The sequence below is a fragment of the Sinocyclocheilus grahami genome, unplaced genomic scaffold, assembly GCF_001515645.1.
Source record: "Sinocyclocheilus grahami isolate Dianchi unplaced genomic scaffold, SAMN03320097.WGS_v1.1 scaffold14.1, whole genome shotgun sequence".
Lineage (NCBI taxonomy): Eukaryota > Metazoa > Chordata > Actinopteri > Cypriniformes > Cyprinidae > Sinocyclocheilus > Sinocyclocheilus grahami.
The window spans coordinates 627,678-640,576 of record NW_015505193.1 but is presented as its reverse complement, the minus strand read 5'-3'; the positions used below and the strand labels follow the sequence as shown (position 1 = coordinate 640,576).

At 38.3% G+C, this 12,899-nt stretch overlaps 1 protein-coding gene across 6 annotated transcripts in view; it reads right to left on the bottom strand.

Moving 5' to 3' along the window:
* Positions 1-10,908, bottom strand: part of LOC107599926 (SH3 and multiple ankyrin repeat domains protein 3-like) — a 78,058-nt gene extending 67,150 nt beyond the window's left edge. For 5 of the 6 annotated variants that reach the window (XR_001610718.1, XM_016291672.1, XM_016291700.1 and 2 more), the window contains exons 1-5: positions 10,156-10,908; positions 9,113-9,136; positions 5,623-5,652; positions 5,380-5,406; positions 3,668-3,745 (exon numbers count right to left, since the gene is read on the bottom strand). Coding sequence is in view for 5 of the 6 variants with exons in the window: in XM_016291672.1 (XP_016147158.1) it covers positions 3,668-3,745; positions 5,380-5,406; positions 5,623-5,652; positions 9,113-9,136; positions 10,156-10,435 (439 nt within the window). In the remaining variant the exon portion in view is untranslated. The remainder of the gene's footprint in view (positions 1-3,667; positions 3,746-5,379; positions 5,407-5,622; positions 5,653-9,112; positions 9,137-10,155) is intronic. The other variant, XM_016291662.1, reaches the window with a different exon arrangement.
* Positions 10,909-12,899: the final 1,991 nt, after the last annotated feature.

The following is a 12,899-nucleotide window of genomic DNA, read 5'->3' as shown; positions in this document are numbered from 1 at the left end:
CAGTTCACAGTGCAGCTTATTCTGGCCAAGAATCACCCACTTAGACGGGAGGCGGACATTTCCATAATGTAATCCAATCACAGTTTAAAGTACAAAGCAGAGTATCCAGCTGCATTTAAAGATACCCTGTTTACATGCTACTAAACAAAAGTCAGATGGATAAAACTATGTGCATTCAGAAACTACAGAAAGCCAGCCAATCAGATTAGAGCTTGCTGTTTTGACAAAGTTGCAATAGTCATACTGAGCAAGTAACGCATATGTTCATACTGAGAAGTGAATGAATAAACAAATCAGCTAACAACAGATATTCCCACATTTTATTAGTATTGCAGGAGGAACACACAAATATGTGTGTGTTTGTTATGCAGCTCCAATTTAATTGACTCAGAAGGCTAAAGATGTCTTTCAAATTGCCAGAAGGACAAGCACACACACACACACACACACACACACACACACACACACACACACGCGCGCGCATGCACGCACACACACGCACACACACAGAGAAATCAGCAGTCTTAGTGTCTGCATGTTCTGTATTCTTCATCAGGCTTTATTGCGTCATCTCTTAGCCTGACAGAAAACACTCTATCAGGGGCAAAAATCGGGCATATACTAAAGCCAAAAAATATTTTTATATCTAGATCTAGATCTATCTATATACACATGCATTTACTCTATTTTATGTCATCATAAACATATGGATATTTTCTAATCTTAGTTACGATGGCCAAATACCTTGTGAAGCTGCACTATTAGTTGACTGGTACATAGCCTAAAGCTTTGAGTGAGTGTGAAAGTGCAGATGTTCAGACTCAGTGTATCTACACCATAATAAAGCAACATATGTTCTACTCTGTCACCTTAATAAAAGTTGTGAGTGAGTCAGCACAAATGCACAGGCCCTATGATACACAGGCATGAGTCAGCAGAAAGCCTCTTACGGCCATAAGCGGGTTGATGAGATGGTATGCTACAGCTGCAACAGGACAATACATCAAAACCGCCATTCATTACGCCATAAAACATCTACAAAAAACACACACGCACAAACATAAATCCAAAACCGCCGCTTGATTTGAGCATCATCTGCGACATGACCTTGCAAAACATAAATTAAGGCTACTCCGACTTACAAACATCTGTATTTATGCACACTTTAAATCACATTTCAGATAGCAGAGTCGTTTCCTGACTGCTTTTGGATGCAGAACTGGGTCAAATTTTTCTGCATACATTGCATGGGAAATAATATTTTATATATCTGGCACATTTGAGAGCGATTACACCGTGTCGAACATGTATCGCCAGTGCATTGTGGGTATTTATTTAGGTCACTGTGTCTACACCACACGAATTGGCAGAGTTCGAGCGAACACAAATATTTTCATATTACTGAGAGTTAAACTTTGACAGTGAAATGCCACACCATACCATACTGAAGCACAGACACCTGTTGCTAAGAGACAGGCAGATGTGCTCTTGTTTCCCGAATAACTACAGCTGCCTTCAACACAGTTACGTACCAACCGTGAAAAGCAAGAGATGGTGCTCTTGGTACGGAAAGCACTAGACCTTGCCCGCGGGCCGCCAGGACAAGTGGCTGTTTACCAATGTTCACTTTAAGCACAGCAACACAAACTTCTCAAGCACACACACACACACACACACACACGCGCGCGCATGCACGCACGCACACGCACACACACAAACACAGAGAAATCAGCAGTCTTAGTGTCTGCATGTTCTGTATTCTTCATCAGGCTTTATTGCGTCATCTCTTAGCCTGACAGAAAACACTCTATCAGGGGCAAAAATCGGGCATATACTAAAGCCAAAAAATATTTTTATATCTAGATCTAGATCTATCTATATACACATGCATTTACTCTATTTTATGTCATCATAAACATATGGATATTTTCTAATCTTAGTTACGATGGCCAAATACCTTGTGAAGCTGCACTATTAGTTGACTGGTACATAGCCTAAAGCTTTGAGTGAGTGTGAAAGTGCAGATGTTCAGACTCAGTGTATCTACACCATAATAAAGCAACATATGTTCTACTCTGTCACCTTAATAAAAGTTGTGAGTGAGTCAGCACAAATGCACAGGCCCTATGATACACAGGCATGAGTCAGCAGAAAGCCTCTTACAGCCATAAGCGGGTTGATGAGATGGGCTCCCTACAACAGCTGCAACGGGACAATATGAACCTACATCAAAACCACCATTCATTACACTGTCAAACACCATAAAACATCTATAAAAAACACACACGGACAAACATAAATCAAAAACTGCCGCTTGATTTGAGCATCATCTGCGACATGACCTTGCAAAACATAAATTAAGGCTACTCCAGCTTGCAAACATCTGTATTTATGCACTTTAAATAACATTTCAGATGGCGGAATCGTTTCCTGACTGCTTTTGGATGCAGAACTGGGTCATATTTTTATGCATACATTGCATGCATGGGAAATTATATTTTATACATCTGGCACATTTGAGAGCGATTACACTGTGTCGAACATGCATCGCCCAGAGCGTCAGTGCATTGTGGGTATTTATTTAGGTCACTGTGTCTACACCACACGAATTGGCAGAGTTCGAGCGAACACAAATATTTTCATATTACTGAGAGTTAAACTTTGACAGTGAAATGCCACACCATACCATACTGAAGCACAGACACCTGTTGCTAAGAGACAGGCAGATGTGCTCTTGTTTCCCGAATAACTACAGCTGCCTTCAACACAGTTACGTACCAACCGTGAAAAGCAAGAGATGGTGCTCTTGGTACGGAAAGCACTAGACCTTGCCCGCGGGCCGCCAGGACAAGTGGCTGTTTACAAATGTTCACTTTAAGCACAGCAACACAAACTTCTTGACAAATACTAGGAACTAGTGGCCTCTTCAAATACCAATTCTATTAAGCTGCTTTAAAAAGTAATAGAGCTCTTTCGGGGGAAACTGGCCACATGACAACACTGCCCCAAAACTAGTGGAGAAGCACAACCTACAGACTTTGAACTCTAAAATGATACTGTCACATGGTCTTTGATTGAACCAACCATGACTTTGTCACAAAGTAGATTATCAATGTGAGCTCATGTTTTCCCAGCATGCTCTAGTCTCGTACACCTCTACTTATTAATCTTTAAGACAGGCATGAAAATGGAATTGCTGCAAATAACAGCCAGATTAGACATTCACAAACATGATTAATGGCTGTGGGACACTCCCAATGCTCGTAGAATATTAACGACATAATGTGTGCGACAGCCACGTTTCCGTTACGCTGTAAGACTATCGCATGCATCGACGCCCACTAATGTTAAACAACAACACCCGTAAGACCAGCGAGCGTGTTTATCTGCTCGCTCTCTTGAGTGCCGACAAATTGATTCCAATTACTGTTGACAATCTGATTGAGCTTAACAGGATACATCTTTTAATATTACCTGGTTGTCGATGGAATGAAGTGAGCAGGGAATGCATTCAAGATCATGCAGGACAGCATTAAGAGATGTAGAAGCATTAAAACACATCACAGATAGAAAAACAGAAACAAATCTATTTTAATCTAAACCTACAGCGTACTTCTCTACCTACTGTTTCTAAGAAAATACAGCTGAGCAACATGGGTAAAATTACCTTTATCATCCACAGAACCATGGCCATCCTCCGCCTTAATTTCATGCTCTACATAACGGTCTACATAGGGCGATTCTGCTGATGACATTAAGGAAAAAGGCAAAAATGAAATGAATGAATGAAATGAATTTAACAGCATGGGGACATAAAACAGAACATTTATAAATATAACCATATTTACATACCATTACAATGCCCTACAAAATATCATAGTCAAAGTGAAATCAAAAATGGACTTTCTTATTTAAATCTTATTTTCAATCTTCAATCAAAATGTAACAGCATGCCCTTTCTCTGAAATTATTTTTCTTTGCTGTTAAAGCACACAGGCTAAAATGTGCAACAGTTGGGTTCTGAAAGTAAATCTCTCTCTCTCTTTTTATTTTATATTTTTATACACACATAGCAATTGATTTTGAATGATTCTATATAAAGCTAAGGTTAATAATCAACAATAAAACAGAGTTATTTCAACTTAATTTAAAAGAAGAAAAAAAAAACATTCAACATACAAATTTTAAATTCCAGGTGAAGAACTACACTACCCATGAATCCAGAAAAATCAATCAAATTTATATATTAATATTTTTTATCTAAAAAAAAAAAAAAAAAAAAAAAAAAAAAAAATATATATATATATATATATATATATATATATATATATATATATATATATATATATATATATATATATATATATATATATATATATATACACATACATATATATACACATATACATATACATATATAAATATATATACACATATATATACATATACATACATATATATATATACACATATACATATACATATATAAATATATATACACATATATATATACATACATATATATACACATATACATATATACATATACACATACATATATATACATATACATACATATAACAAAATCTTTTATGATGGATGTGATTAATCGTTTGACAGCACTAAATAAAACTTATTACAGCTAAATAGCTTTAGTTATACTGTATATATATATATGTAATTTTAGAAAAAATTATAATTTAATGTAAATATAAACTACTGGTCAAAACTTTGGAATAATTAAGATTTCACAGTTTCCACAAAAATATTAAACAGCAAAAAACTATTTTCAACATTGATATTAATAAGAAAAGTGTCTTCATCAAATAAGCAAATATATTTTCAGAAGGAAATATAGGCAAAAAGACTATCTTTCGTTATAGTTTTTTTTCATTGCTGTCTCTAAACCTGACACTGTTTAAGGACAAAACAATCTGCCATCTTAATTTAGCCAAATATAATTGCTACAGACTAACCTTGCTCAAACCAGAACTCTGATTGTCTGTCATTTTTACGTAAGAAATATTACGTAAGTCAATGCCTTTATGAAGTTGTTTTCCTAAAATGTGGGTTTCACCATCTTTGTAGGGACATTTGGACACACACACACACACACACACACACACACACACACACACACACACACACACACACACACACACACACACACACACACACAGAGGCACATGCTGTAGCAAACCTCATCCATCATTCCATCCTTTTTCGCTAAAGCCTAGTAACCTACTGCACTGAATCTACAGGGATCTTCATTCTATTGGTGGTCTGCAGTCTCAAACTGGTTCCATCTGACCTAAAGCAGTCTACAGAGAGTCCAGCAGGAGTCACACAGTGCACACAGCTCTACACTAATGAATTTACCTTCCTCTTCACTTTCTTTGATAGACTCTGCCAGAGAGAGAAAACACACATTCATCAGAGCTCTACAACAAGACAAAGGTGTGCATTTGTTGGTCTTCAATGCTGATTTTACTAGTGTATTTTGCTCTACAGATAACTATGACTGTACTATCACTATCTACTGAGTATACTCGTGTAGCTACTCATAGATCTATGAAGAGGATAGAGGAAAGACAGGTGGAGATGAGTGGGCTTCATGTTTACCGAGCATGATCTCCTCATAAACATTCTCTTCTGTTAGAAAAAAAAGTCAAGGTAAAGACGGAGAATGAAGAGTGAAGAAGAAACAGATAAACAGCATTGTAAGAGAGGCAGAAAGAGATAAAGTGTTAGACGTACTGTCTCTTTGAACAAGCCGACAGACAACAGCTTATTGTGAATGTCAGTTATACTCCTCAGAATTTATTCTGGAAGTCCTTGGCTGGAGCTTCCAAATTTGATGTCTATGTTTACTTAACTCTTGTACTCAACTTGAGTAATCAGAAGTAGGGATATCAAATGTTCTGGTTCAATGGTCATACTAAAATTTTAAATATGTAATAATTTCAAAGCATATACCAGTAAATATCATGTAACCCGTTTTCAGATCCTTTATAATGTAACTTAGCTCAGCACCAGAAGCTGTTGGGTAAAAACATATGCTCTTACCTTTGGTTTTATACAAATGTATCAATCACTTATCGAGCTTGAGATGTGACTTTACCCTCAATCTGCCCTAAAAATGCTACACTAAAAATATCATTCCTCAGTAGCAGGTCAGAGCCCCGTGAGGGGGATACATTTGCAGCCCTTATCCGTTTATCATCTGCGACCTCAAAGCAAGGCTGAAGTTAGTAAGCTCCAATGAACTGAAGCCACGCAGTTAAACTGCATTTCACATTTGTATGAGGCAAAGGACCATCAAAACATTCCCACATGAGCACGCTAAAGGTTATCAACCTGAAGTCACGAGTGGGTTTATTCAGTCCTCAAGGTCTAGTAGGCATTTGTGCACCCAAATGTGATTTTATCAGGGAGTGATAGTCTCCAAAGGTGAACTTATGCGATTGGGGCACAAAATAACATCTCGCACAACATTCTCACACAAGCTGCATACTTCTTGAGATCTTACACAAAATCTCTGGATTATTCTAGATGAGGAAAAATGTGCCTGCAGTTATCAATTACCATAATACACACCCACCATGTCCAGATTTTTTTTTTTTGCACAATAAATATTATATAAAATATTGAAAAATATTATATAAAATATGTACAGGTGCATCTAAAAAATTTGAATATTGTGCAAAAGTTAAATATTTTTCATCAATTAATTCAGTAAGTGAAAATGTACTATATTCCAGACTCATGTAAATCAAAATGTTTTAAGCATGCATGCAGAGAATGACAGACTACAGCTAAAAAAAAGTATCTTAAATTATTAGAATATTTCATTTTGAGTTGAATGAAATGTCCATGCATGCAGTAAAAATAGCCGGCATCTCTCAGTATAGTTCAGTAGTTTGAGATGCACCAGGTATTATACATTACTATTCAAAAGTTAGCGGTCAGTAACATTTTCCTTTTTGAAGAAATTGATCATTTTATTTAGCAAGGATGCATTAAATTGATGAAAATGTGAAACTGAAGACTGAAGAAATGGCTGCAGGAAATTAAACTTTGCAATCACAGGAATAAATCACATTTTAAAATACATTTAAATGGAAAACAATTATTATAAATTGTAATATTATTTCACAATATTACTATGTTTACAGTATTTTTGATTAAATAAATGCAGCCATGATGACAATATGAAACTTATTTAAAGCAAAAAAAATCTGACTGACTCCAAATTTAATGAACTAACTGAAAGTGTATCTAAAATAAAAATGTATAAAAATAAATACATTTCATATTTAAACAATTTTATAATGTGATAAATTACCATAAACAATTGAATTATATATATATATATAATATTTATAAAAATACATTTTATATAAACCTAAATTCAGGACACATTAAGGTACAAAACTGAAAGGTTAACGAATGAGACCCACTGCATAGACAGCGTTGCTGAATCTGAAAATGAGATGTTGTTTTCCCAGCAGTGACTCCTACATTAATGTACATCAGTGAGACAGGCATTATGAATATATCAGGAGCTGGGAGTCAAAGAGAGACTGCTGCAAGCTCGCTAGTCTCTTTGTAAGGTTACAGAGGTGCTACAAGAACAGAAAGTGCACAGGAAATATTAATGTTTTTTGACATATGGTGCTGTTACATCAGAGATGTGTCGTGTGTCCAGCATATAGTTTGTTTCTGAGCTGGCACAAGCAGCATGCTGTCATGGTGCCACCAGATTATAGCGGCAACTCCATCTCCACCAGCATCCTGGCACTTCACGGCCACTAATGCACCTGCTGCCCAGCACAGGAATGTGAGTCAGGATGTTGTTTTCAGAAGGTAAAGCGTATGTGCAGCTGTTCTTGACTAAACGATTACATGCCCCATAGGACAGTACAATTACAAATAAGATCTCTATGATACCTCAGATGTTTCTCCCAGATAGCAATGAGATTAAATGGAAAGTAAACTGAGACTTTTGCTAATTTTGTTTCTTAGAACTAGTAGTAGGAGAAAGAGATTAGTAACGCTTCCTCAAGACATTCAGAAAAGATCTCAGCAGTATCACAAACTAAGCTAATATTTGTCAAGATACCAAAGATCTCAATAGGATCTCAAACATTTCTCATCAAATCCACCCAAAATCAAATCGACTGAATTATGCAATCCACATGAATTTTATAGTTTTATACTGTTACTGTATGTCAACTTTTGACTTGTTTTAATTTTTAGACTAAATTAATACTTAAATGTGGCTTAACTAGGACCTTCAGATAGTCTCATTAATGCAAAAGAGCAATACTACTACTAATAATAATATCCATTCAAATTCTTCAAGACCAAATGATCTGAACTCTGCCAGCGGCATAAATATATAACTTTTTACTCTCATATACCGTACGCAAATATTTATCTAATCTCATCTCTATCTGTATTTCTCACAAGGAATTTTAGAGGAAAGCTAATATTTAAATGCAGCATAACTAGGACATTTATTAAGACTCAAGTGCTGCAATAAAAGGCAGCGTCTGAGCAATAATAATCACAACAACATGTTCCATTCAAATTCTTTCAAGACCAAATGATCTGAGCTCTTCTAGTCGCATAATTATACAACTCTTTACTCATACTATACGCAAATAATGTAATGTAATGCATGTCTAGTTGTATTTCTCAGAAGCTATTTTAGTAGAAACATCTGAGACAAAGTTAACACTTAAATGAAGCTCCACTAAGTTTTCTGAGCTACACTTGAGCAACCTCAGAGCAATAACAGCCTCCTCTGGGTACAAGCGGAGGAAATTTTACTCTATTAAAATGCTTTAAGCATTAAATGTGACAGAAATCAGAATATGTGCAATATTTTTCCATACAGTGGGAAGAAGGAAACACAGTAACATTGCCATGTATGTGTTCGGGGTGTTGGGTACAGATGTGTGAGCACAGGTGGGCATGCAAGTAGGGCACAGTGGAAAAAAAAAAGAGTTACTGAAGGATAAAAACACCACTATGGGGGCTGTGAACGGGACACACACACACACTCATACACACTGGAGGGCTGTGGGATGGATGCAGAGTTCTTTACCTTCCACTGCGTTTGAGTGGTAGTCTGGTTTGAAGCATGAATGGAGACAAGAACAGAACAACACATAAGCCATGAACCTGAACCATGAGCGCGCACACACACACACACACACACACACCCACACACACACACACACACACACACACACACACACTTCTACAGCATTCATTCACACGCTCAAAAGTGAGTTTGAGTTACAACCACATCTTTTAATAACAATGCATGTACACAGCACAAACACATGAATACATGAGTTGAAGCTCCTCTGGATCAAGATTCCCTAGCTAGAGCACGTAAGCAAGGCCTGTGTGCCTGTATGTTTGTGATTTGAGAGTCGGTCTCCAGAGAGCAGTGCTTGACAGACAACAACCCTTCGTCTCAGAAGAGACGTACCAGTGCAGATGACATGTTAAAAGATGGAAAATCATGTGCATCTTGCAAAACAGACAATCTGTAGGTCACTGTGGATCCAACTACAGTCCTGTTCATAACTTAGCCAGCAGATCTAGTTCTACAGGCTGTCTCAAATCATTTTCTGCTTATAGCAATGACAATATTTAACTGTATGCAACAGATACACATTTAGTTTAGCAAATCAATTTTATAAATAAAAATTATAGCTGTATAATTAATTTACAAAGCATAAACAGGGAAAATCAGAATTATTATTATTATTAATTATTTTTGGCAGTATGCCATTTTGAGATTATCGACCTATAACCAATATTACCCTGTTTTAGTTCCAAAAATAAACTGAGCTGAACTCAAATAATCCAAACAGCCTTGTCAGTAGTTTTTTTTTCTGGTCCAATACATGATTATTTGAAAAGCAATTTTTTTGGCAATAAAGTCACAAGTCTTCCCGAACAGCCCGATAAAAATGATAAAGAACCAACAAATCAACTGTAATAGCAAGAGAAACACATTGCAATGCACAAACCATGACTGTTGCATCACAGAGCAAACTTGGCCTAACCCCGCCCCTTTTCCAGAAGATTGACAGCTGTCAGGTTCAAAGCGAATAGCAGGGAAAGGGCACTCACCTTTGACCCTCTCTCCGCGGTTCAGCTGGATCTCTCCCTCTCCCTGCGGTGAGTACGGTTTGACCACGATGAAGGTGCGCCCCGGCACGGCGCTGTAGAGTTTCCGTTTGGGGCCCCGGGCTCCTGAGAGTGTGTGCGAGGGCCCCGCGGGAGGAGGGCTGGGGTCCCGCTGGACAGTCCCTGGGCTGTAAACAAAAACATAGGTTACCGTGGTGATGCCCGGCAACTGGTAGCCAAATCCGGTGGTCAACGACATGGTCCCGCGAGAAGGCGGCAGCATGCATGCATGCGCGGGTCTCCTCGATATTCCCGAACCGGCCAGGGCCGTCAGGTGAAAGCGGCTCACTCCCTCTCTTCCTATCCCTCTTCTCCTCCTCTGCTCCTCTCTCCTCCTTTCTTCCACCTCTCCTCCCTCTGAGCACTCCCCGCCCTCTCCCTCGCTCCCGCTAACGGCTGCCTGTCGCGAACGGCGGCGAGCGCTCGGGCTGCACTCGCCGCGAGTGGGGCATGTTCACTCCCCGTGGCTCTCACACACACACTCGCAAGCGCACACACTCTGTGACGCGGCTGCACCGTTTTCCCGTGGCTGGGCTGGCGAGCTCCCACCCTGAACATTCTATCCGTACGCCGACGGTCGCCGACGACAACGCCAGGGGTCCGGATTGATTAGTGTGTGGGGGGGTTGAGCACGACTCACCTCACCCCCCTAAAACAGCCCTGCACCCACAAACACACACACACACACACACACACATTCTCCTAGTGCTGTAATCAACAGCCCCTCCTATTCCCCTCTCTCTGCCCTCCAAGTCCTCCTCTCCCTCCCTCCCCTGTCTCTCTGTCCTCCCCGTCTCTCTCTTTCAGTAAGACAGCTTCTGAATGTTAATACAGCTGCAGGCAGAATGGCTATAACCCTGTCTCTCTCATTCATCGCAAATCGTTCACCCATTCATTCCACACACACACACACACACACACACACACACACAAGTGAAAAGGCAACCTCCCAATATGATTCTTGTTTTTAGACCAGTCAGGAACAAAACTAGAATTACAGCAAAACACACACTCGAGACGTGAGGTTTAAAGGGCTTTAACAGGTTTGTGTGTCCAAAGGATGTTAACTTCCCCCTATTGGAATTCTGCTCAAATTGGTTGGATTCACTGAGAATGAATCACACTTGTTTATGCATTGTTTATTTGTGCTGTTTTAGTCCCCGATTCATTTGTTAACGATATTTAATGAATTATCTAACATTAACTAACAATGCGCAGTACACTGTTACAGTATTTATTAATCTTTGTTAACATTAGTTAACACAAAAACAACTGTTCATTGTTAGTCCATGTTAGCTCAGGTCCATTAAATAACAGCAATAGACACAACTTTCGATTTTCATAATGTATTAGTAAATGTTGGACTCAAGCTAAGATTAATAAATGCTTTATAAGTATTTTTTATTGTTAGTTTATGTTAAATAATGCTAACAAATTGAACCTTATTGTAAAGTGTTACCATTAAACCTTTACTGTCAAAATCAGACAGTCTGAACACACATGCATATTCACACACTTTTTCCAGCTATCTCTCTCTCCCTCCATCTATCCCTCGCTCTAAACATTGAGCTCAGTGACGGCTTTCCAATTACTGCAGCGGTATGGGGCTAGAGTGACTGCAGCATGTAAATGCAGAGCAACAAGAAAGAGAGAGGAATTTAAGGGCGGAGAGTTGATAAGAAACCGAGAGAAGAAAAGAAAAGGGCCGTAAAGCAAAGAAGGACTGAAAAGAGAAAGTTTCACATAAGAAATGATAGACAGAGGCTTTAAGAAGTGAGAGAATGAATGAGAGACAGAGAGGTATGGAGTCCTGTCGTCACGGTTTCCTCTGACTCAGTATTGATCAGTCAGAGCCGCCACAAGCTTGTAATAAACAGAACTGAAAATCATCGACGGGCTCTGCAGTAATACCATATTTCACACACATCAATCATCATAAAAACAGACATACACAGCCTCTGATAAGTGTTCTTTTTATTTAAGACATTTGTATGAGGATAGATTTGAAGCAGTGCCGCGGTGCCTGGAAATGGCAGCCTGTAGATGACATTAAAGTCACACTCCGCTCTGTCTGATGTCAGGCTGATCTGACTCTTCCCATGCATGAGGAAGTTTCACACGCTGTGTGAATCCACAAAGACACATGCTGTGTTTCAAAACTTAAAATCTAGTGAGCTGCCTACCGAGACAGTTTGAACATTCAGTCTAACTGTGCTTGATTCACTAGAATTTCATACACGATTTGAACGTGAAAATGTCTGATTTAAAGGTTTGATTCAAAATGTGTTCAATTCAAACATTCAGGCGTACCTATGAAACGCAAAAATATTTGATTCAAACATTCAATCTGAAAGCATTTAATCTGAACAACCAAACACATGATTCTTAGAAAGAATTTGTGACCCTGGACCACAAAACCAGTCATAAGGGTCATTTTTTTGAAATTGAGATTTATACATCTGAATGTAAGAATTTATACATCTTTTCTGAAATCTTACATCTGACAACTGAATAAATAAGCTTTCCACTGATGTATGGTTTGTTAGGATAGGACAATATTTGGCCGAGATACAACTATTTGAAAATCTGGAATCTGAGGGTGCAAAATAATCGAAATATTGAGAAAATCGCCTTTAAAGTTGTCCAAATGAAGTTCTTAGCAATGCATATGACTAATGATAATACAT